General features: G+C 47.4%; 1 protein-coding gene across 1 annotated transcript in view; it reads left to right on the forward strand.

The window, feature by feature from the left end:
* The window catches only part of CAPN1 (calpain 1), a 105,938-nt gene that overhangs the window by 48,568 nt on the left and 32,152 nt on the right, over positions 1-25,218 (forward strand). Inside the window, exons 10-14 of the mRNA XM_063944855.1 lie at positions 2,297-2,457; positions 8,717-8,889; positions 16,027-16,038; positions 18,650-18,861; positions 19,867-19,906. Coding sequence (XP_063800925.1) covers positions 2,297-2,457; positions 8,717-8,889; positions 16,027-16,038; positions 18,650-18,861; positions 19,867-19,906 — 598 coding nt within the window. The remainder of the gene's footprint in view (positions 1-2,296; positions 2,458-8,716; positions 8,890-16,026; positions 16,039-18,649; positions 18,862-19,866; positions 19,907-25,218) is intronic.

Consider the following 25,218-nt stretch of genomic DNA (forward strand, 5'->3'; position numbering starts at 1 on the left):
ATCTTCACTGTCGTGATGCTGCTGTCTGTCATGTGACTGCCAGCATCCCGACCACTAGGATGCCATACTGTGCCCGTCTATGCATGTCCCTATTTCCTGGCGTAATGTTCTTTTATCTTATCGTTGATAATCATGGAAAACATCTTTGCAAAAGTCATCAAGTTGCAGTTAAAGTTGTAGTTAGCTTAAGGTGCAAATAATACTCTTGTGATGGAATAATAGTCACAGATTCATTTTTGAATTACACAGTGTCACATTTTTACTCCGAACATAGCTATTTTGTATGTTACACCCACCTTTCTGATGCTTAATACATAAGGTGTTGCGCAATAATAGTAAACCAGAGCTCAGCAGTGCGTCATGAAAATGGTCACAGTTGACAGAGTATAGTAAGGAATGTGATATATGGCAGCTCCAACTCACAACAGAGATTGTGCTTTATCACTGACTCGTAGGCGCAGGATTTGTGTGGCTATGTATACTAACACACTAGCCACTTGCTCCACCTTTTGTAAAGCTTATTTGTGTTCTTTACCTTGTACAAAGACAGATGGACTGAATGTCTTGTAAACCATTGCGGAGCACTCGTCAAGCATGAAATGAACCACACTGATAAACATTGTAGACAAACTAGTTTGGACTAGAAAATGAGCTGAAAAAATCCACATTACACGCAGCTTCTAGCTATAACCAATGCTCACATTCTTTGTGCTGTCATATAAGGAGGAGGCTGTCACTAGGCTTATATGAAACCATATGATGACATCCTCAACTCACATTTTGGCAAATAAAGTATATTGAATGCAGTATAAAAAATGGGTGTGGTACATTTTGTCGACATTTATCATGCTGACATGGTCATAATGTTGAAATGCAGCATGTCATCATTGACCACATCTGATGAAATGTCAGTATGAGTAGAACGTCGATAAAACGTCACTGGTGGTGATGAGAACTTCTGGAGGTGAGTATCGCTAACCCCTGACCCTCCCTCTAGTGCCTAATACTGAGTGCACACCAGACAGATGTCAGTGGACCCACCATCGCATGGATCAAGTGTCCGATTCAGGTAAGTATACACACTTAACGATCAGCCTCTTGATGTGTCTGTCCTCTCATTTGAATTTGCCCACCCATCTGTGACATCGGCCCCCCGCAGCAAGTGAACTGGCGGACAGCCCGTACACACAGCCAGATGCGCCAATATATCTTTAGATCGGTTATGCTGTACAGCCAATGCCAGGGTCAGATACAGAAGAAAATGACAGAGGGGAGAGGGGGGGGGGGGGGGACTCATCATAGGTGAAAGTGGGAGCTTAGTGTTGGTAGGTTTATTAGCTAAATCACATGAGTTATACAGTCAGTCATTTAAATAAAGTGGAGCACATTTAAAAAGCAGTGTACATCTCACAGCACTCCACCCCTCTTCAATGCCCCCCCCCCCAACCCTTTCATTGTCTGCAGTACAGCACTCTCACCCCCCCACCTTTAATGTCCACAGCACAGCACACACCCCTTTAATGTTCACAGCACAGTCTGAGCCATCTTTAATGTTCACAGCACTTCTCCTTTCAGCCCCTTCATTGTCCACAGCACCTGCAGTCTATTGTCCACAGTAAAGCACGCTCCCTACCCAGTCCATTCAATGTCCACAGCACTCCCCCCACAGTCCCCCCCCCCGCTCCTTCACCATTCGCAGCACAGCACTCCCCCTAAGCCCCTTCATATGCACAGTACTCTGCCTCTTCAATGTCTACAGTACAGCACACCCCAGCCCCTTTAATGTTCACAGCAGAGCACTCCCCAGCCCCTTCCACATCCACAGCACCTCCCCCCCCCCCCCCCACCTCCCACAGCACAGCATTCTGCTTTTTCAATGTCCACAGCACAGCACTCTGCCTATTCAATGACCACAGCACTCTCTTCAGTGTCCACCACAGCACAGCACACCCCCCGCCCCCCCAGTCTCTTCACCGCCCACAACACCCAAGCGAACGTCTGCCTGTAGAGCCGAGGCGGGTCCTAGTGCCCGCCATCCCTTTCAAACTTGACAGTGGAGTATGTCGTCCCTTGATTCCTGGGCTTATTTTCCAATTCCTGAGACTTTGCACTGGAAAAAGCGTGATATACAGTGCAGTACTCCCCTGCTGGAGTTGTAAGACTTGTATGTACACTTGTCCTGTGTTATATACCTGGTTGTAATTTCCTCCCTGATGGGACTGATGCAGTGTAAAGCTATCTTTTTGTTTTCTGGGGGGGTTCTATTTCAACTTATTTTTGTATTTCTTTCTTTTAGGATGTCTTTCCAAGATTTCCTTCGGGAATACACACGCCTCGAGATTTGTAATCTTACCCCTGATTCCCTGAAAGCCCGCAGATATCGCAAGTGGAGCACAACTCTTTACAATGGGACTTGGAGGAAGGGGAGCACGGCCGGTGGTTGCAGAAACTATCCTGGTAAGTACTTATTCTACAATGAAATGATGTTACAATTGCTAATTTTTTATCTTAAAGTATTCTTATACTATACAAAAAAACAAAGAAGGATGTAACTTGCGCCTATGGAGCCGCTTTGTACTAAAACTCTCGGATACACCACATCCAATTTTACATTCACAACTACAAATTCTGAGTAGTCCACAAGCGCTACCAAAAAAAGACTGCGCACAATACAAACAATTTTTTTATATATATGAGAATCTTTTTGAGACTCAGAGTCCTCAAGGTGTTCATTTAACACCTTGAGGACTCTGAGTCTCAAAAAGATTCTCATATATATAAAAAAATTGTTTGTATTGTGCTCAGTCTTTTTTTGGTAGCGCTTGTGGACTACTCAGAATTTGTAGTTGTGAATATTCTTATACTATGTTTACACAGTGAACACATGTCCTGTTAGGGACACACAGATACACTTAGGGGTATATGCAATTGCCGGCGAATCGCAGCAATTTTTCGCCCGTTTTTTAATTTGAGACAATTCGACCGTCGAATTCCGGCAAGTGGGTGCCGAAATTCAACATATTCAATAAAAAACGGATTCGACAGTCCCGCTGTCGAAAAACGGCCGATTTGACGGATTTTGATCCGATTTTTAAAAAACGTGAAAAAACTGTAAAAAACCCGAAAAAAAATTGCGTGGGGTCCCCCCTCCAAAGCATAACCAGCCTCGGGCTCTTCGAGCCGGTCCTGGTTCTAAAAATCCGGGGAAAAAACTGACAGGGGATCCCCCGTATTTTTAAAACCAGCACCGGGCTCTGCGCCTGGTGCTGGTGCAAAAAATACGGGGGACAAAAAGAGTAGGGGTCCCCCGTATTTTTTACACCAGCATCGGGCTCCACTAGCTGGACAGATAATGCCACAGCCGGGGGTCACTTTTATACTGCGGCCGTGGCATTAAATATCCAACTAGTCACCCCTGGCCGGGGTACCCTGGGGGAGTGGGGACCCCTTCAATCACGGGGTCCCCCCCCCCAGCCACCCAAGGGCCAGGGGTGAAGCCCGAGGCTGTCCCCCCCCATCCAAGGGCTGCGGATGGGGGGCTGATAGCCTTGAGAAAATTGAAAGAATATTGTTTTTTCCAGTAGTACTACAAATCCCAGCAAGCCTCCCCCGCAAGCTGGTACTTGGAGAACCACAAGTACCAGCATGCGGGAGAAAAACGGGCCCGCTGGTACCTGTAGTTCTACTGGGGAAAAAATACCCAAATAAAAACAGGAGACACACACCGTGAAAGTGAAACTTTATTTCACACCTGCCGACACACACATACTTACCTATGTTGACCCGCCGACTGCCACGCCCCCCTCGTCACTGAAGAATCCGTGGGTACCTGTGAATAAAATTATACTCACCTGATCCAGTGTCCAGATTATAATCCACGTACTTGGCAAAAAAAAAAACGAACACCCGGACTGAAGGGGGCCCATGTTTACACATGGGACCCCTTTCCTCGAATACAGAGACCCCCCCATGACTCCTGTCACAGAAAGGTCCCTTCAGCCAATCAGGAAGCGCCACTTCGTGGCACTCACCTGATTGGCTCTGTGCGTGAGGTAACCCCACCGCTGACCGCAAAGTTCCCACCATTGAAACTAATGGAGGGAGCTGTGCGATGCGCTGTCTGAGCTCAGACGCGCATACAGCCAATCAGGAGAGTGCCACGAAGTGGCGCTTCCTGATTGGCTGAAGAGACCTTTCTGTGACAGGAGTCACGGGGGGGCCTCTGTATTCGGGGAAAGGGGTCCCATGTGTAAACATGGGACCCCTTTCAGTCCGCCTGGTCCGGGTGTCCGTTTTTTGTGTGTGCCAAGTACGTGGATTATAATCTGGACACTGGATCAGGTGAGTATAATTTTATTCACAGGTACACGTGGATTCTACTTGGACAAGTGGACAGAGGTCGGCGTGTGAACATAGGTAAGTATGTGTGTGTGTCGACATGTGTGAAATAAAGTTTTACTCTCACGGTGTGCGTGTCCTGTTTTTATTTGGGTATTTTTTTTCCAGTAGAACTACAGGTACCAGCGGGCCCGTTTTTCTCCCGCATGCTGGTACTTGTGGTTCTCCAAGTACCAGCTTGCGGGGGAGGCTTGCTGGGACTTGTAGTACTACTGGAAAAAACAATATTCTTTCAATTTTCTCAAGGCTATCAGCCCCCCATCCGCAGCCCTTGGATGGGAGGGACAGCCTCGGGCTTCACCCCTGGCCCTTGGGTGGCTGGGGGGGGGACCCCTTGATTGAAGGGGTCCCCACTCCCCCAGGGTACCCCGGCCAGGGGTGACTAGTTGGATATTTAATGCCACGGCCGCAGGGCGCTGTATAAAAGTGACCCCCGGCTGTGGCATTATCTGTCCAGCTAGTGGAGCCCGATGCTGGTGTAAAAAATACGGGGGACCCCCTACGCTTTTTGTCCCCCGTATTTTTTGCACCAGGCGCAGAGCCCGGTGCTGGTTTTAAAAATACGGGGGATCCCCTGTCAGTTTTTCCCCCGGATTTTTAGAACCAGGACCGGCTCGAAGAGCCCGAGGCTGGTTATGCTTAGGAGGGGGGACCCCACGCAATTTTTTTTTTCTGATTTTTACCATTCCATTTAAAAAAAAATAAAAAAATTATATTTAAAAAAATATATAAATAATACTTGTGCCTCCAAAATAGACAAACCAAGTACCTAATCCCTTCTAATATAAATAGATATGCTATTACCAATAAAAAAAACACCCAAAAAAACATGTTTTTACATTTTTTTATTAGATTCCGCCACCAAAGTGTGGCGGATTGAAAATTACGAATTTACTGTCTAAAAGCACTGTTGTCGAATTTCCAAACTTCAATTGAATATACTTTTGTCGAATTGCTGCATTTGTACCATTGCAGAAATGTCGAATTTGACAAATGTCGAATTTCAAAAAGTCGAATTTGGAAAGTCCGTTTTTTTGACGGAAAGTACAGAATTTTTTTTTTTGGGCGAAAATGTCCCGTTTGTCGACATTTTCGGGAATTCGACCGCAATTGCATATATCCCTTAATATTTACAAAAGAAGAAAAAGGGTTAAGTTATAATAGAAGACATAAATTTTTTTACTTCCCTCTTTGTGGTGAGCTTGTAAAGTGGCTATGGCAGAGGTTCTCAAACGTGGCCCTCAAGGCACACCAGCAGTCCAGCTTTTAAGTTTATCCATGCTGGCCACAGGTGACTTAATTGGCACCTCAGTCAGTTTGATTTAACCATCTGTTCTGTGGCATGGATATGCCTAAAACCTGAACTGTTGGGGTGCCTTGAGGGCCGCGTTTCAGAACCTCTGGGTTATGGAACCTTTTTTATCCATGTTTTATGTGTGCTTTGCAATATCTGCAGTAGTGTTTGTCCAGTGTCCTACTCTTGCTTGGAAGCCATGGAACCAAGTTCACCTCCTTTGGAAAATTCCCCTAGATGGCTGTTGGAGCTTAAATGAGGATCTGATGTTTTCAGCACCATCATAAAGTTGATTTGCATAAATAATGATTTTTAACAAGTGGCATGTCAGTTATTAGTTTTACCAATACCCGAGGAATATTTTCTTTTCTGGTATTTTTTTTATTAATAACAAGTACAGTAGGCAGGGCCGGTGCTAGGGTGTTCGGCACCCCCCTGCAAACTATAAATTTGCTCCCCTCCTATATTTTACAAAGGGACAGCATGCGGCAAAAAGGGATCTGGTTTCACAAGGAAGGGGCATGGCCACACAATGGTACCCCCATTTCAAATTACTCCACATCTTATTCACATTACCCTGCGCATAGTAGTGCTGTTTATACACATAATGTCCCCAGCAGTGGCGCCGGTTATACACATAATACCCTCTGTAGTAGCGCTGCTTATACACCTAATAGCCCCTGTGATAGCACCGGTTACATATAATGCCCCAGTGGTCGAAGTGGAAATTTTGAAGTGGGAGTATGGTAAAGTGAAGGTTGCAATTCTGCACGCTCCGGAAAAGGGGGCGGGACCACTCAAAATTCACATTATAGCACACGGAATGAGCCGAAATTCACATTATAGCACACAGAATAAGGCAAAATTCACATTATCGCACACAGTATAGCATTATAGCACAGGATGGTAGCAGTGGTGCGGAGTAGGGGGGCAGTATGGGAGCAGTGGTGCAGAGCAGGGGGGGCAGTATGGGAGCAGTGGTGCAGAGCAGGGGGGGGCAGTATGGGAGCAGTGGTGCAGAGCAGTGGGGGCAGTATGGGAGCAGTGGTGCGAAGCAGGGTGGGCAGTATGGGAGCAGTGGTGCGAAGCGGGGGGGGGGGCAGTATGGCAACAGTGGTGTGGAGCAGGGAGGGCAGTATGGGAGCAGTGGTGTGGAGTAGGGGGGGCAGTATGGGAAGCAGGGGGGGCAGTATGGGAACAGTGGCGCGGAGCAGGGGGGGGGCAGTATGGAAGCAGTGGCGCGAAGCAGGGGGGCCGTATGGGAGCAGTGGTGCGAAGCAGGGGGGCCGTATGGGAGCAGTGGTGCGGAGCAGGGGGGCAGTATGGGAGCAGTGGTGTGGAGCAGGGGGGCAGTATGGAAGCAGGGGGGGCAGTATGGGGGGGGTCAGTATGTGAGCAGTGGTGTGAAGCAAGGGGTCAGTATGGAAGTAGTGGTGCGGAGCAGGAGGAGCAGTATGGGAGTAGTGGTGCGGAGCAGGGGGGGCAGTATGGGAGCAGTGGTGCGGAGCAGGGGGTCAGTATGGGAGCAGTGGTGTGGAACAGGGGGAGGCAGGATGGGAGAGTGGTGCTGAGCAGAGGGGGCAGTATGGGAGCAGTGGTGCGGAGCAGGGGGGGGCAGTATAGGAGCAGTGGTGTGAAGCAGGGGGGGCAGTATGGGAGCAGTATGGGAGCAGTGCTGCGGAGCAGGGGGGGCAGTATGGGAGCAGTGGTGCGGAGCAGGGGGGGGCAGTATGGGAGCAGTGGTGCAAAGCAGGGAGTGCAGTATGGGAGCAGTGGTGCGGAGCAGGGGGGGCAGTATAGGAGCAGTGGTGCGGAGCAGGGGAGGCAGTATGGGAGCAGTGGTGCGGAGCAGGGGGGTCAGTATGGGAGCAGTAGTGCGGAGCAGGGGGGGCAGTATTGGAGCAGGGGGGGCAGTATGGCAGCAGTGGTGCGGAGCAGGGGGGGCAGTTTGGCAGCAGTGGTGCGGAGCAGGGGGGGCAGTATGGCATTAGTGGTGCGGAGCAGGGGGGGGCAGTATGGTAGTGAAAGGTGCTCGCTAACTTAAACAAGAATGTCACCTGCTCTCCGTAGATCCTGGGTCCTGGCCGCCGTCGTTCCCTCCGTGGACATTGCTCCCCATAGCTCCCATCCACCGTCGTGGACGGTGGCAGCAGCCTCACAACGGAGCCACTGCACCATGTCCCGCTCCTTCGTCTCCTCACTGCACGGCACATGAACAAGACCTGACCGGGCGCTTTGAGGGGGGGACACATTATCGGCAGCAGGGGGTTCACATTAATCTGCGTCAAGCATGCGAGTGGGAGGTGCGCAAGCCTATGGTCTGCACTGCATACTGCTCTTGGTAAAAAAAAAAAAAACTTCCGGGTCAGTGGCGAAGTGCCGGTATACCATACCGTTGCATACCGGCTTATTTCCACCACTGTAATGCCCTCAGAAGTGCCATGTATACAAATTATGCCCCCCGCCCACACACACCGACACATAGACACGTACACACACACACACACACACACACACACACACACACACACACACTTTCCCTCCACATACCATCTCGCTGGCAGCAGTTTCTGTCCTCCTGAGGCTCTGCAGCCTGGTCCTGTGTAACTCCACCCCTTGGCGCCGTGTAGCCCCCCCTTCTTTTCGGCCAGGATACGGAGGACACTGCAGGGGGGTAGGGGGAGGCTTCAAGCTGCCGTCGCCGCTGCCTGTCAAACGGTGTGACAGGCACAGCAGCCGGCAGCAGCAGGGGGCCCAGACGCAGCACAGGGATGCAGAGCAGGGAGAGTGCCTCTCCCAGCCTGGCTCCAACCTGCACTGCATCCCTTTGCTGAGCGGGTAGCACCTGGCCTGACTGGCTCATTATAATGATTAAAAAAATAAAATGCACACATATACATACACACATTTTATATATCTCTCACCAGTATGGCATGCATAGAAAATACATTTTGGGAAAGAAATGTATTTGTCATATAAGCAGATAACTTAACTGTACTTTCTAACACTGTTTGCTGTGCACAGCCACATTCTGGATAAACCCGCAGTTCAAAATTAAGTTGGAAGACGAAGATGAGGATGACGACTATGGCTCAGAGAAGGGCTGCACCTTTCTCCTTGCACTAATGCAGAAAAACCGTCGAAAAGAGAGACGATTTGGGAAGGACATGGAAACCATTGGCTTTGCCGTGTATGAGGTACACTATAGACTCAGCAGTTAGTAGGACTGTAAATGGGATGCAGTGATGGCTAGTTTTAGATAATTGCTATGTTTAACTAATTTAACTAATAGATTAGGAGAATCAATGCTCCTCTGTTGTAAGGAATAGAGATCCTGCCATATTAATGATGCCCAAATAGCCGTGGGACTTATATATGTAGAGGAGGGGCATGATATGCAGGACTAATCAGAAGCTGCAGTCTCCATGATATTACAGAAATGACAGGCCCTTATTAAACCTCCATCTTCTGCAGTGTTACAATCCCAGTCTTTGAATGGGGGCTGTAAGGAGAACCACAGAACACCAAAAAATTTTAATTTCTCTTTCATCCACTAGGGGACACTGGAGTCCTATACAGTAGGGGTGTGAAGCTTGCAACCGGAGGTGTGGCACAATCTAAAATTAGCATTGTGTGCACAGCCGGCTCCTCCCCCTTCACATCCCTCCTCCCTCAGTTTGGAAAATTGTGCCAGGAGGAAGAAGCACAAGATGGGAGCTCCTGCTCCATGAAGACAATTTACTTATTTTATTTATTTCTAATTTTAATTTTTATTGTTTTATACTGGCCCAATCCCTCCTAACTAAAAGGAGGGTGCAGGCTTTTTCCTAAGGAAAGCTGCCCAATCCCACCTAAATAGAAGGAGGGTGCAGGCTTGAGCACAGGAAAAAAGACGTTGCCCAATCCCACCTAAATGGAAGGAGGGTGCAGGCTTAACAAAACGAATAAAGGACTCCGTCCACCTAGTAAAAGGAGGACAAGTGTCTGCAGTGTGGAGAGACAAGGATCCCAGCTAAAGGGATCTAGATCTCTCAACGGGAGGAGGACTCAGAGGTGTCGTGAGTACTGGTAGTAACAGAAGCCCCAGTTTCTTAACCCCACACCACGCTGCTGCCATCTGACTATTTATTACAACAATAGCAGCGTGGCGTCCCCCGCTCTCCCTCCCTCCCTCCACAGCTTTATCCAGTACCTCCAGCCAGCTCTCCCTGCATCCCCTCTTCAGTGAGCGCTGCGTAATTTTTATTTTTTTTACACACTGATCTCCCCTGTTAACAGCGGTGGGGAGATCAGTGTAGCCGCAGCAGGGGTAGCAGAAATTAGCGGACGTAAGAACGAGGCACATGGTATCATCCCCCTCCCGCCGCCTCACGGAGACAGTGTCAGTCTTCCAGCCTCCCGGCCAGCTGCAGCCGTCCCTTCCCGCTTCTAAGCTGCACACGCGGCAAGGTAACTCCGCGGTGCAGCATGTGGAGGAGATCGGGAGAGACTGTGTTGTGTGAGCGGCGGGGTGGAGGGTGACTCATGCAGCAGAGGCGTCTCGCTATGGGACGCGCTGTGAGGACGGCAAAGCCAACTAGCGCTGAGACATTCGGGGCTACGGGGGCCACAGGGTACCTTTTGTAAATGTAATTGAGGTGTCACAAAATGTTCAAATGCGGCCATTTTTCGGGACTAAGAGGCGCCAAACGTCACTGTTAGCAAGAACACGCCCCTCTTCGTGGGGACATGAGGTCTGGCCAGTCAGAATAGGGGGTGGGGTCTTATATTAAAATATGAGTGCTCCCTCTATTTATGAGAAATCTGGCCTGGTAAAAATACAGAGAATTTGGCTCCCTCTTCTGGTGAATAGTGGTCACTGCTGCAAAGGATCCTCCTGTATATATTAATCATAGATCTTTATGCTTTATATTTTCAAGGACTTCTATTTAAAAGATCCCGTGAAAATAAAGGGATGCAACTGAACATCAACCCCGCTCATGAAAGCTGATTCACAGTTGGAGGTGCAAGGGTTGTAAGACGGCTGTTATATGGAAGATAATATTAATAATTTAATTCTGAAGACACAGCCGGCCAGGTAAAGGCTATTGTTTGAATCATCCCTACGGTCTTTCTCTACCTAATTAAAAGGGTGAAAGTACCGCTGAATATTCTATATGTGTGTGTCTGCTGTTTCAGTCAAAAGCACCAGCCAAGCACGCTAAACCAGATTGCGGTTGCAGAAAGCATGAAGGAAGGGAACATGCTCAACTTTGCAAATAGAATAAAACTAAGATTGGTGGAGGAATTTCTCATCAGGTTAACGCCACCCACACATACAGAAACGAATGTGCGCAAGGCAGTTAAGAGACCTCTTCCTATTATACCGGAAGGAGGAAGAGGGTATTCTCATTGATACAGAGGAAGGTGAGTTCATTGAATCTAACCTAAGCGCCGATTTTCCAGAAAAGGACACGGCAATCTCAGGTCTTGAGTCTTTATTTGAAGCGGTAATGGAAGAAAAATTCGAATTGTTCGAATCCCAAAAGCCGCGTTCAGTAGTGTTTGCCATTCCTAAATCCCTCCAATCTCAAATGGAAGAGGCTTGGGAATCCCCTGACAAACATTTTCAATTTCTGGAAAGAAAAAAAAAAAAAAAGGGGTCTCAAGTAACTTATCCCCTGCCTATGGGTATAATGGTTAAGTGGGAGAACCCACCAGTAGTGGATGCTTCCCTAGGAAGGTTGTCGGAAGAAGACAATCTTACCAATACTTAATGTGACGATTTTGCAAGGCAAAGTTTTGGTAGCAGCAGGTGCAACACAGAAACCTGCGATCATCTGAACTTGGGTCTACAGGGCCATGGGAGCATGGTCTGGACGTATTGTACAGGCTATTTAGGAAAAATAGCTTAGGAAAGATTACCCAACGGGCGGAACACAGTCATGAATCTGTTTCATGCTTGTGTCAAGCCTCAAAGGATATTAGAAGGATAGCATCGCGCATCTCCGCATCGGCCATATCGGTTAGACGGATTTTATGGCTCAGAGAATGGCAGGGAGACTGACACCATGAAGGCGGTAGAATACACCCCCTTTGGGGGTGAAATGCCTTTCGGTCTACAGTTGGACAAGTGGATTTTGCAGGCTACTGCAGGGAAATCCACCTTTATGCCTACACCTTATACAGGAACCAAGGTTCGGAGAGGTTATTTGGGACCAGTTTTTCATTTCATTCATTTAGATCACAGTCCTTTTTGAGCCCGGGGAAGAGGTTTCGGTACACAAGTACGTGGGGGCAGAGGAGAGGCCGCTCACAGGCAGCAACCAGAAAGCAGGATAAACCTGCTGACAAAACCGTGGCATGACAGCCTAACAGCTCACCTGGGGTCCCTGTTGGTGGGCTCACGTCTGGAAGGTTTTCGGGACATCTGGGCCACAACCTCACCAGACCTTTACATAAACAACATAATCTCCCAACAAACTGGATTTTTGCAAAGACCTCACAGTCAGTTTGTTTACAACGGGATTGCCCCACTGCCCTCAGAAAGCATACAGGATGCATGTCTGCATATCCAAATAGTAGGGTTCGCACTGGTGATGGATCGCTGCCAATTCTGGGCCAATTCTGGGCCTTGCCATTAGGTCTTTCATCACAAATTTTTACGAAGCCCATGGCAATCATGGTTGCAGGATTGAGTTTGTTGAGTGTCACGATTGTACCGTCTCTAGACGATCTCCGGATCAAGGCATGGGAACAGTTGATCAAGGATGTTCAGACATCTCATCTATTTCTCATACAACATGGGTGGATTGTAAATTTCCAGAAACCCATCCTCATGCCAACTCAACAGACTCAATTCCTCAGTCTCCTCTTGAACACTGTACACTTGGGAGTGTTCCTACCAGAGTGCAAGGTCCCGGTCCTGCAGAGCTTAGTGGCTCAGGAACTGCGGACACACACACGGTTTCGCTACACCTCTGTATGCATCTTCTCGGAACAATGGTGGCATCGTTCGAGGCTCTCCAATACAGCAGACTTCATTTTCAACAATTCCAGATAAACGCATTGCTTAGGGAGCAAGTTCGCGCTGGGTTCTATATCGAAGAATCCGGTTTCCACCGCGCATACGAACCTCCTTAATTTGGTGGTTGTTACATAGGAATCTCGCAGCTGGCAAGAGTTTCGGCATTTGGGATTCGAGGATCCTGACAACAGACGACAGTTTCAGAAGTTTGGGTGTCGTCTTAGAGGAACATCATTTTCAGGGCAGATGGACGTTACTGGAGAGCAGCCTACCCATGTACATTCTCGAACTTAGAGCGGTGTACTTAGCCGAAGACCTAGTCATGGGTCAACACGTCAGGATACGGTCGGACAATGGCATGACGACGGCTTGCTTAAACCGTCAAGGAGGAACAATGAGCAGGAAGGCGCCAAGGGCTGACACAAGGTTCTTGTTGTTGGCAGAAAGGTGACGCATCATCCTCTTGGCAGTGTTCATTCCAGGTGATGAATACTGGGAAAGCAGATTCTCTCATGTCGCCAGGACATACATCCGGGAGAGTGGTGCCTACACGTATGTTCGACATTGTGGTATGAAGATGGGGTCTACGTCAAGTGGACCTAATGACGTCTTGACAAAACCATCAGCTACCCAGATATGTGTCCAGGACAAGGGATCCAGCAGCAGACGGAGTGGACGCATTAACGTGTCCTTGGTGTTGCAGGAGGGTTTACATTTTTCCTCCTTTCCCACTCATACCCAGGTTTCCGAAAGGGTTGAAAAGAGAACGAATGTGGGCGATCCTGATCGCACCAGACTGGTCCCGCAGTTGTACTCAGAACTGCAAGGATTACTGGGGGAAGATCCTTGGCGGTGGCCTCGGAGGGAGGACCTGTTATGTCAGGGACCGTTTCAACACCCAGTCCTGCACAGGTCGAGTTTAACGACGTGGCTCTTGAAACCCGGATCTTAAGAGACAGAGAGATACCAAGAACGGCCATTTCTACGATGTTTATAGCTAGGTAGCTGGTCACAATCATGTACTACTACATAGATTGGAAGAGATATATGGCTTGGTGTCAAGTACGTGGGTGGAATTCGACGAGCTTCCACTTATCCAGACTTCTATTTTCCTTCAGGCCGGTCTAGAGGTAGAACTGATACTGGGCGTTCTGAAGGTTCAACTTTCAGCTCTCTCCATCCTATTTCTACGGCGGTTGGCATCCTTGCCAGAGGTCAAACCTTTTTACTGGGGGTTCTGAGCATACGTTCCCCTTTTCGTCCTCCCACTGAGCCGTGGGACTTCATTTTGGAGTTGGAGTTTCGGAGAACTCCAACTTTTGAGCCGTTTGCAAAAAAGACCTGAAATATCTCTCTTGGGAGATCACATTATTGCTTGCCTTGGTTTCGGCCAGGCGGGTTTATGAGTTGGGAGCCTTATAGGGTAGACGGCCCTTTTTCATCTTTCATGCGGATAGGACGGAATTCCGTACAGGAACAGATTTCCTTCCTAAGTTTGTTTCGGAGGTTCACGTAAACCAGCCATGCATGGTCCCGTCTTCCTAGGGTCTTGCAGATGGGTCTTGCAGATGGGGACGTGTCTTTGCATGTTGTCCGCGTTTTTAGTGGTATACGTGTAGGTTACATCGACTTTTCCGAAGGTCGGACCATTTGTTTTGTTTTTAGATGGGCCACGGAAGTTTTGGCCTGCACCTATGCAGTCTTTGTCTAGACGGATTTGACTTGCCATTCGGCAAGCTTATATTTCCTGTAACACAGTTTTCGGTTCAGGCGGGTGCTCTTACCACCCGATCAGTGGGGGCCTCATGGGCGGATGCCAGAGGTGCTTCCACTATTCAACTTTGCAGAGTGGCAACGTGGTCTTTAGCCCACACGTTCACAAATTATTACAGGTTTGATAACTTTGCGTCCGGAGAAGTTCGTACGTTTAGTTTTGCAGGCCACCGACAGCACTCCCTCCCTTGGGGATAACTTTGGGACGTCCCCTACTGTATAGGACTCCAGTGTCCCCTAGTGGATGAAAGAGAAAAGAGGATTTTGGTACTTACCGATAAATCCATTTCTCTGAATCCTCTAGGGGACACTGGACGCCCGCCTCGGTGCTGTCAGCCTGCTGTGTTCGAAGTTCTTGTTTAAACAGTTCGTACAAACAGCGTTCGTTTTTCGGTTAACCGTTTCTTGGATACTGTTTGACATGTTGTACGGTTCGGTTCCTCGCCAGGTGCTATAGAATCATGTCCTATTCTCTCAGTCAAATTTTCCAAACTGAGGGAGGAGGGATGTGAAGGGGGAGGAGCCGGCTGTGCACACAATGCTAATTTTAGATTGTGCCACACCTCCGGTTGCAAGCTTCACACCCCTACTGTATAGGACTCCAGTGTCCCCTAGAGGATTCAGAGAAATGGATTTATCGGTAAGTACCAAAATCCTCTTAAATGGAACCCATGCGATCGCATGTGCAGGAGAGCTGCACAAACAGAAGTTTGTGCAGTCTCTGCACAGACCAGGACTCACTTTTCCAGTGCGATGATCGGGGCTGGAGCTGACGTCAAAAACCCTCCCTTCAAACGCCTGGCCCCTCCTGCGTTTCCTTGGACTCTCTTTAAAAACGGTCAGTTGCCGCCCACAAGCGGCCTCTTCCTGTCAATCGCCTTGTGATCGCTTTTCTCGCACCATCCCGTCGCTGCGGACCGACACGCATGCGCAATTCAGACCTGATCGCAGGCTGAACAAAAACGCAGCCTAGTGATCAGGTCTGAATTAGGCCCTATGGCCCTAATTCAGACCTGATCGTAGCAGCAATTTTGTTAGCAGATGGGCAAAACTGCAGGGGAGGCAGATATAACATTTGCAGAGAGAGAGTTTGATTTGGGTGGGTTATTTTGTTTCTGTGCAGGGTAAATACTGGCTGCTTTATTTTTACACTGCAATTTAGATTTCAGTTTGAACAGACCACACCCAAATCTGACTCTCTCTACACATGTTACATCTGCCCACCCCTGCACTGCACATGGTTTTGCCCAACTGCTAACAAATTTGCTGCTACGATCTGGTCTGAATTACCCCCTATATACGGTAGAATATGGAATAAAGCTATTATTTCTAGGCTTGCAGAGGGGACACACGTCGTACTATTAAGGTTCATACAGGGGATACAATAATAGGTTCTTGCAAAAAAAAAAAAAAGTCCACCCCCACTTAATACACCATTTAGCTCCTTTATGCCTGTTTTGTAGTTAGGACAATAAGTTTAGTCTGTTGTCTGTTACTGATTTGTATATCTGTGCTCTATTACTGATTTGTATATCTGTGCCTTGTGTTTCTGCAGGTCCCCAGGGAGGTACGTACACTGCGTATATATATCTCTCAGACTGAAGACCATTTGTGTGTTAGCTCACAGCTCAGATGCTAATATTCCACATAAGTAATGTGTTTTCTTATGGTAAACGTCTCTCACACTTCTTCCTTTTTATGCGTGTATGGAAGTGTTGCTATCTCCTGAATCAATAATATGTTTTAAAACACATGATTGTCTCAAAACAACTGTTTTAATTCCTGACATTTTCAGTTTGTCTCCTGTCACTTATTTGCTACCGGCCTCAAACACAGAAAGTTGGGGAAAGAATGCAAATGTAATTTCAAATTGTGTTTTTTGATTTATCAAACAAACAAATCCTTATTCTCTAAGATGGTTTTTGGCTTTTAACATAATAGAAATCCAGAAAGTTCTGCCCAGCACGGAAATGTGAAGATGAAGATTTTCTCCGTTCAGGAGATAGTTCTATAAAGTACTGTAATCCAGGATGGTGTAGGAACCAGTATAACCACTAAAAAAACCAGTAATAAGGATACATTGCCCTTTCAGTCATTGGGGCAGATGTCTTAAGCCTGGAGAAGGGATAAAGAAGGGATAAAGCAGTGATAAGTGGCAGGTGATAACGCGCCAGCCAGTGCGTTATCACCTTGCACTTATCACTTCTTTATCCCTTCTCCAGATTAATACATCTGCCCCATTGTTTATAATACCCCTTTTCCACTAGCTTTTTTAAACACGGGCGCGCATTTACTCATGTTTTTCCCTAGTGGAAACGGGTCCCCCGGCAAATTCCCGGATCAAGTGATCCGGGAATCCTACCCGGGTAGCTAGCCGGGTTGAACACGTGTTCAACCCGGCTAGCTGTCTAGTGTGAACGGGAGCCGTGTCGAGGCGACACGGCTCCCGTTCACAGTGCATAGGGAAGGCGGCGCTGGGAGATCATGTGATCTCCCAGCGCCACCCCTGCCGCGTCACTAGCGCGTCACCAACCCGGCAATTGCCGGGTTGGTGAGCGCTGTCTGCAGGGGGCTGTAGCACGGGTCGCAGCCGTGTCAGGCGACATGGCTGCGACCCGTGCTACACTAGTGGAAAAGGGGTATAAATGAGCATGGAAGCACTGTGATCCATGTAGAAAGATGATGGTTTTATTTTCAGTAGGAAGGTAGAATATTTCCAAGATAAGACTGCAAATATTGTAGATGCTCCGATGTCTACAGGTAAGAAATTAGTCAGGCTGCAGTGTTCCCTGTTGCACGTTTCACAGGGGTTTATTGTCTCCTTCATCAGATACAGGAGCTAGAAGTGTATTGTGGAGCAGGAAAATGATTTCTAGGTCCCTAAATTACAGGACTGTGCAGTAACACAGCATCAATACAAGCTGTGTTACACATGAGATGTTAACTATTATGAACAGGTTAATTAACACAAGGGGAAAATTCCTGCACTAAATATATTAGCGGTATTCCTCTTTCATCTGACTCCGTACAGTATATTCCCCTGACATAACAGTGTTAAACACTAGTGGGGGGCTCCTCAGATTACATACTCACTTGTAACTAGAGCTGTACATGTAGATAGATAATGAGATTAACAGGGGTATCTTGGATAGAACCATAACTAACCAGATCAAGGGGTCTATTTACTAAAGCTGGGCATACACTATACAATTATCTTGCAGATAATCTGTGGTTGGAATGAAAACCTGGTAATGGAGGAGAGCAACTGACAATCGATCGTTTGCTCCTAAACACTGGAAAATGGACAAAACCTGTCTGTAATTTAACCAGTTTGTATAAACAACAGGTTTTGTCCATTTTCTAGTGTTTGGGAGCAGATGATCGATTGTCAGTTGCTCTCATCCATTACCAGGTTTTCATTCCAACCGCAGATTATCTGCCAGATAGTGTATGCTCATTTTACGCCTTGGAGAGATAAATGAACAGCCAATTAGCTCCTAACTGTCATTTTTTCAAACACAACCTATAACAAAGCAGTTAAGAACTGATTGGCTGGTACTTTAGCTCTTTTCAAGGCTTAGTAAATAGACCTCCTAAGGAACCAAAGCCCCGTACACACGATCTAGCGATCTAGCACAGACCGCTCAGCACACATCTCTCCCTCCGCTCAGCACTCAGCGCGATGTGTGCTGAGCGAGGGGGGCCACTAATTTTACCCAGCAGTGAAATGAGTGATCTCCCTAGATTTGGCATGCATGCATGCCAAATCTAGAGCCAGCTATAGCAACGCGTGGGACCACACATCGCTGTCGCCTGCACCCTACACACGGAGAGATCTGTGCTTAATTTGTATGCAATCTAGTCAGATTGCTTAGAATTTAAGCACGGATCTCTCCGTGTGTACCCCCCTTAAGGAATAGGGAAGTTAGCATATAAATGGAAATCTCTTTTATTACACATAAGTGTTACAATGTATTTTGCATGAATCGGACAGGGCCAGTGTGTCTGTCTCTCTTGTTAATTATGTTACCTAAAATATTTCTTTGCATACAGTATTTTCTAATTCCCATTTATAGTTTAATAGCCTTGATTAAGGTATCTTTATCCTGTTTAATATATTTCTCTATTTTATAATTGTTTTTTTTTTTTATAGTAACATATTATTTTCCGTTCACTAGTTTTTGGGTCAATCAGCTGTGCACCTTAAGCGAGACTTCTTCCTATCAAACTCCTCACGTGCGCGTTCCGAGCAGTTCATTAACCTGCGAGAAGTCAGCACCCGACACAAGCTTCCCCCTGGGGAATATATAGTGGTACCGTCCACTTATGAACCCAATGTGGAAGGAGATTTTGTCCTGAGAGTCTTCTCAGAAAATCGTCACGGAACTGTGTAAGTGTCAGTAAGAAAAAGGAGTCTTTCATAGAATAGAAGTGAAAAATCACAAAATACAGGGGGCTAAAAAAAGGCTGAAGAGTGGAGTTGATTACAAGATCATTCTAATTAATTCTGTAGGTTTCAATATATTTTATATTTGCCATATTTTTGTTATCTATTGTGGAAAGATACTCAAGAAATTGGGCGTTCTGTGAATGTATAAATATAGTTGATATACCCTTAACAGTCTATAAGACATATTATTCCATGCAATAAACAAGTGTCACTGTTGCATGGCACGCTGCCCTCTACAAACATGGTGTCATTGGGCGAAACACACTTTGGAGCAATCTGGTTATTTGGAGATGGGGTTAATGGCTAAAATAACCCTTGAATTTTTGCACTTATTTTAACATTAGTTTGCACCTAATTGTATAAGTATGTTATTGTCTAATATGGTTTATTTTTGTTATTATTGTTATTATAGTATCATGTCTTACTGCAGTTCTCTGAATCTATAGGGAACACTGAGAAACTACAAGAGACTGATATAATTCAGGGCTATGTGCCACTGAACATCACCATGATCTTTGGCTGCGCACATATAGAGCCATATATACGGTACCCCAATATCAGTTGTTTTCCTACTAACCTCTGGGATACAAGGAAAAACTAGCGATGTTGCTGGCTGTGTTTAGCCATTACGTATTTAGTTATATAGCCCCTTAAGTGCACTAATAGTAGCAGGAACAGAGATTGTATTACACCTTCTGGGGGAAATTTTTAAATCCTGCGACTTGCAGGCATCGGCGAGATCCCGGCAATTCTGCCAAATGCTTTTAAGTGGCAATTATTTAAAAGGGCAAAACCAGGTTTGCTCTTTAAAACATCGGGCAGACTCGGCAGGATCTCGCCTGATGCCTACAAGTTGCAGGCTATTACATTGCCCTTTCTGTGTCTTTTCCTAAAAATGAATGTAACACTATATATTCACACATTTCTTCTTTTACTTCATTTTAGGGAAATGGATGATCCAATAACTGCCAATCTGCCCACTGAGGTGAGTTCCCAATGCCAGCTCATCATACTTCCCATTATCTGAAAATAAAAAAATAAAACTAAACAAAGCCCACCTATGGCTGCCTAACCACACACTACCATCTGTTCGGTCATCTACACCCTCATTTACCAAAGCTGTGCCCCACCCTGATATCCTACACTCTTTCTGGGGCCTGAAGAATTGAGTCTACCTCCCAGGAACATGACTGTAGTGAGGTCTGGCCCAGTGTTTGACCCATGTATGTACCTATGGCAGTGGTTCCCAAACATTTTGAATAACATCACCCAAGAGTATCAGAATTTTGTTCACGGTACGTCTAGGCCAAAAGTTTGTTATGGAGAAATTCAGAGAAAAATATTAAATAAGCTGTGCTTTATATGCAATCCATAGACACAGGATTCACTTCTGTTTGTCCACATATTTTATGATTTGAAGCCACTACTGGTTTTGCCTATTACATTGACCATAAATAATTTGAATTGGTCCTGGACCACCATCCTAGGTCACCCCTGCAGGTGCCTGACACCCATTTTGGGAACCCCTGACAGATGGCTATTAATACTAATAGTTAATTGAGAAATGAAACATTTTGATGGGATGTTTTATGCATAATTAAGGGAAAATCTACATCTCAGGACGCAGTGCAAGCTGCCATATTAGGCAAAGAGGTGTTTAATATCACATAAAATGACTTGTCCAAAAAAATGTTGGTATTTAATTTTAAAGAGACCCTGGGGTATATTTACTAAGATTTGTGTTTCTGCCGAATTGGTGGGAGCTTGAACTCGAATTTTATCATTCGTATTTTTCTGAAACTTTTTAAAATCAGTTTCGGGAATTTACTAAGCTGCCGAGTTTTGCTTTTTCATATTTTCCGATGTCGATGTTATTCGTATTGTCGGGCAGTGTTTTACGGGAGTGATGAGTAAAACACTGCCGGACATAACACAATGGAGCCCGGCCGGATCAGTGAGATCTGTGCAGGGCTTCATTTTGTACACTATTAAAATAGTTAAAAGTGTTAAAAAAAAAATTACGTGGGGTCCCCCCTCCTAAGCATAACCAGTATTGCGCTCTTTGAGCCGGCCCTGGTTGTTTAAATACCGGGGGGAAATTGACTGGGGTCCCCCGTATTCAGACAACCAGCACCGGGCTCTTGGGCCAGCCCTGGTTCCTAAAATATGGGGGACAAAAGACGTAGGGGTCCCCTGTATTTTTAAAACCAGCACCGGGGTCCACTAGCCGAGAAGATAATGTCACAGCCGGGGGACACTTTTATACTGGTTCCTGCGGCCCTGGCATTACCCCTCCAACTAGTCATCCCTGGCCGGGTTACCCTGGAGGAGTGGGGACCCCTTAAATCAATGCTGGTTATGCTTAGGAGGGGGGGGGGCCCCACACAATTTTTTTTTATTTTATTTTTTAACTATTTCAGACCCCTTTCCACAGATAAGCATGCACGGATCTCACTGATCTGTTCATGACTATCTGAACACGCCAGCAAATAGGAGGTCTATTTGAAAGCTCCTTTGTTTACGAATTCTATGCTTTCCTGGCAGTGTTTGGCTATTGGGGGGGTCATTCTGACCCGATCGCACGCTGCAGTTTATCGCAGCGGCGCGATCAGGTCAGAACTGCGCTACGATCGCCTCTGCCTTATCGACGGCAGAGGCGTTTGATGGGCGGGGGGGCGGAACGGCAGCGTTTGGCCGCCGTTTCGTGGGCGAGGTCCGGCTAAGGCAGGTGTGGCCGGACCGCGCGGGGGGCGGGCCGCATCGGCTGCGTGACGTCACACGCAGACGCTAAAGCTGTGCTGGCTGGGAGCGGCACTGATATGCGGGGCGGGATAGCCCTCTGCTGGGCGTCCCCCCGCATGTCTATGGACATGATCGTAGCCCTGCAAAATTTTGCAGGGCTACAATCAACTCGGAATGCCCCCATTGTCGGCAGTGATTGAGAATACGAATTGTTAGTAAATTACCGAGTTGTATCAAATAACAGCCGTGTTTGACCGATGGTCTATTCACTCGTATTTGTGAACTCTGCCGGGAAAAACAATACGAATAGCCCCAACACTGCAGAGATTTGTGTTTAGTAAATTCCCGTGATCACACTTAGAAGAAAAATACAAACTCTAATTAAATCGGGACCTTAGTAAATATACCCCCCTGTGTATGGGCTCCAATACAGCAAAGCAGCTACCGTGCTATGTAGCCTTGATAACTGAAAGACAGAATTTATGTTAAGTATACAATGCATTTTACAAACACACTATGGGTTCTTTCTAAAGCCCCCCACAAACCTGAAAGACATTGGATCGATGCGCCCAATATCAATATATCGGATTGATATATCGTTAGTGAAAGTGCAAATCATTTGCACTTCACTAACAATGAAGATCTAATGCGCGGTCCCGCAGGTCGTATGCTGGATCATCGTGACCTTACGTGCTGCACATCAGATCAAGCGATCTTGGTAGCGGTGATTCACAGGTCGTACAATAGATCATTAGGTACTTTCCCTGACCTAATGATCTTTCGTACTCTTGGAGCTGCCTGGGAGCTGTCGGAAAGAGTTGTGGGGGTAATCGTAAGGACGCTGGTCGTCCTAATGTATGGCCACATTAAGAGCTCCAAGAGGACAGTTCTTCCTGAAACTGATATTTAAACATATGAATAGCAGAGGGCAAACTTTTCTATACCGTGGATACATGAGACTGATTTTGAAGTGCACAGAAATGATCATCCATGGGGGCAGATGTATTAAGCCTGGAGACAGCATAAGGAAGTGATAAACCAGTGATAAGTACAAGGTGATAAATGCACCAGCCAGTCAACTCCTAACTGTCAATTTGCATATTGGAGCTGATTGGCTGGTGCGTTTATTACCTTGCACTTTTCACTGGTTTATCACTTCCTTATGCCTTCTCCAGGTTAATACATCTGCCCCATGGTTCCTTAACAGATACATCTATTTATTTCTTTTAAAGTGATAGAAGTGGTTAAACACAATGACTTAGCACTAGTTATATGTTCATTGATAAATGTATGGTTTATTAGTTACCAACTGCATTGACTGTACCTGATTGATTAAATATGAAAATGATCTAATTGCGCTCAAAGTCCCTGTTTGCACTGAGCACCATTCATGAGGTTATTAGTGGGGTGGAGCCAGGCTGGCTTCACATTCTCCCATCTCTAAGTACCACTGGTTCTGGGGTGAGCAAAATGACATATTTAGGATATGAAGATAACATTTTTGAGTTGCCTACTGGGCACAGCATACTCAGCATCATACAATCTCACATACATGTATTTTCAGAGAAGGTTATCTTCTCCATGTGCTTGGCCTGATCTCCCTATGAGCTCCACTCAAAGTAGGACAATATCATCTTTTCCCAATATCTAGGGGTTAATGACATTGCAGCATATAGCAAGTAAGGGAGTTGTGCTGTTGCTAGAGTAGCTGATACTGTGCTGTGTATACAATTAATTAGTAACACTTTGCTCGGATTGCCTATATGAATAATGTAGAAGGTAAGCAGTATCTAAACTGTTGTTTGGTGGCCCGAGCAGAGCGCCTTTGGTGGCACCATCAGTACTGTATACCAGTGGCGTGCGGTGAGGTCAGTGGCTGGTGAGGCACTACAGCCATAATGTCCGCCGAATCCTGCCGATGACCCCTACTGCCGCCGAGCCAATGCCCGCTACTGCCTCTGAGCCGATTCCCGCTGCAACCGCAAATGGCTTACTATCTCGCCGATCATCAACTGACCCAGCTTCGGGAGAGGCGAGGAGCTACCGAAAGGGTCCCACACTTGAGGCGCCGGCAAAGACTGCCCTAGCCAATTTGATGCCCTAGGCAAGATTCTGTCTGGTGCCCCCCGCCCCCCCCCCCCCCCCCTCCTCCCAAGGGAGATAGTGGACGACTGGGAGAGGGACCAGGACAGATGGGGCATGAGAGAGGAGTGACAGGAACACAACAGAGGTGACAGGGCAAGGTCAGAGAGGATAGGGACAGGGCAGAGAGGTGATAGAGACAGAGGGACAGGGATATGACAGTGGGGACTGGGACGATACAGTGAGGACAGTACAGAGGTGATTGGACTGAGGGAACAGGACAGGGGTAGGGCAGAGGTCATAGGGACAGGAGAGCGGGGTGACAGGGACAGGACAGAGGGGACAGGACCACGGCAGAGGTGACAGGGCAGGAAAGAGGTGGCATGGACTGGACAGTGATGGCAGAACAAAAGGCAAGGCAGGACAGAGGTGACATGGACAGGGCTAGAACACAGGTGTCAGCACCAGGACAGATGGGGCAGGGACAGGACAGAACAGAAATGACAGGAGAGAGAAGTGACAGGGCAAGGTCAGAGTGGATAGGGACAGGACATAGGGGACAGTAGAGAGGAGTGATAGCGCTGGCCTATTCCCGATGCTCTCCCCCCTCAGGTTACATCTCACCTGGACACGGGGGTGATCTGGACACTGGCTGGATGCTGCTGCAGGCAGTTCCAACTCGGCAGCCTGTGGTCGGGATGGTCTCAGCAGGCAGCTCCGGGATGGCAGGAGGAGGGGGCGGTAGCGAGCAAAGCTGCGGCTAGGGCCGGTGGTCAGGGAGCCCACAACACTACAGTGGTTGACGGCAGGTACCTTCCAGCGGCGGCTACCCGCGGCACACACAATCCGCTCCCTCTCTGGCGCTACAGCAGGCGGCTCTGCTCAGATATGCAAGAGCAGAGCCGCCAGCAGCGCTGAACGTCGGGTGCCCCACAGAGCAGTAGTGGTTGCTGAGCCAGCACCTAGCTGAAGCTAGGGCCGGCTCTGGGCGCCGGTTCTTCTAGCTGCAGATCACGGTACTCAGTGGCGGAAGGGAGAGCTCTGAGTCCCTTCCTTGTCCCACTGTGTGATTGGACCAGCGGATCCAGCACTGGATCCGCTGTCCAATCACATGTGCCTCGCTGGCAGGGGCGTGCTTTCCCTGTCAGCGAGGCACTTGTAGAATGGGCTTTTACAGCCCAGTGTTTGGCCCCGCCCCCCGCTCTGTCCCCGTTCCCACTACCAGCGGGAGGCACTAGTTATCAGTGCCTCCTAAACTAGTTTAATAACCTAAAATGAATAGACTATATAAAGAAGATACATATGACACTGAATATGTGTCATATGTATCTTTTTGTATTATTTTAATCATTGATGACAGGGGAGGCACTGCCTCCCCTGCCTCCCCTGACTGCACGTCCCTGCTGTATACATGGCAGTTGTGTCAGATACACAGAGACGCTCTGGTGTGATACAATCTCGCACTGCTCCCTG

The sequence above is a fragment of the Pseudophryne corroboree genome, chromosome 11, assembly GCF_028390025.1.
Source record: "Pseudophryne corroboree isolate aPseCor3 chromosome 11, aPseCor3.hap2, whole genome shotgun sequence".
In the NCBI taxonomy this organism is placed as follows: Eukaryota; Metazoa; Chordata; class Amphibia; order Anura; family Myobatrachidae; genus Pseudophryne; species Pseudophryne corroboree.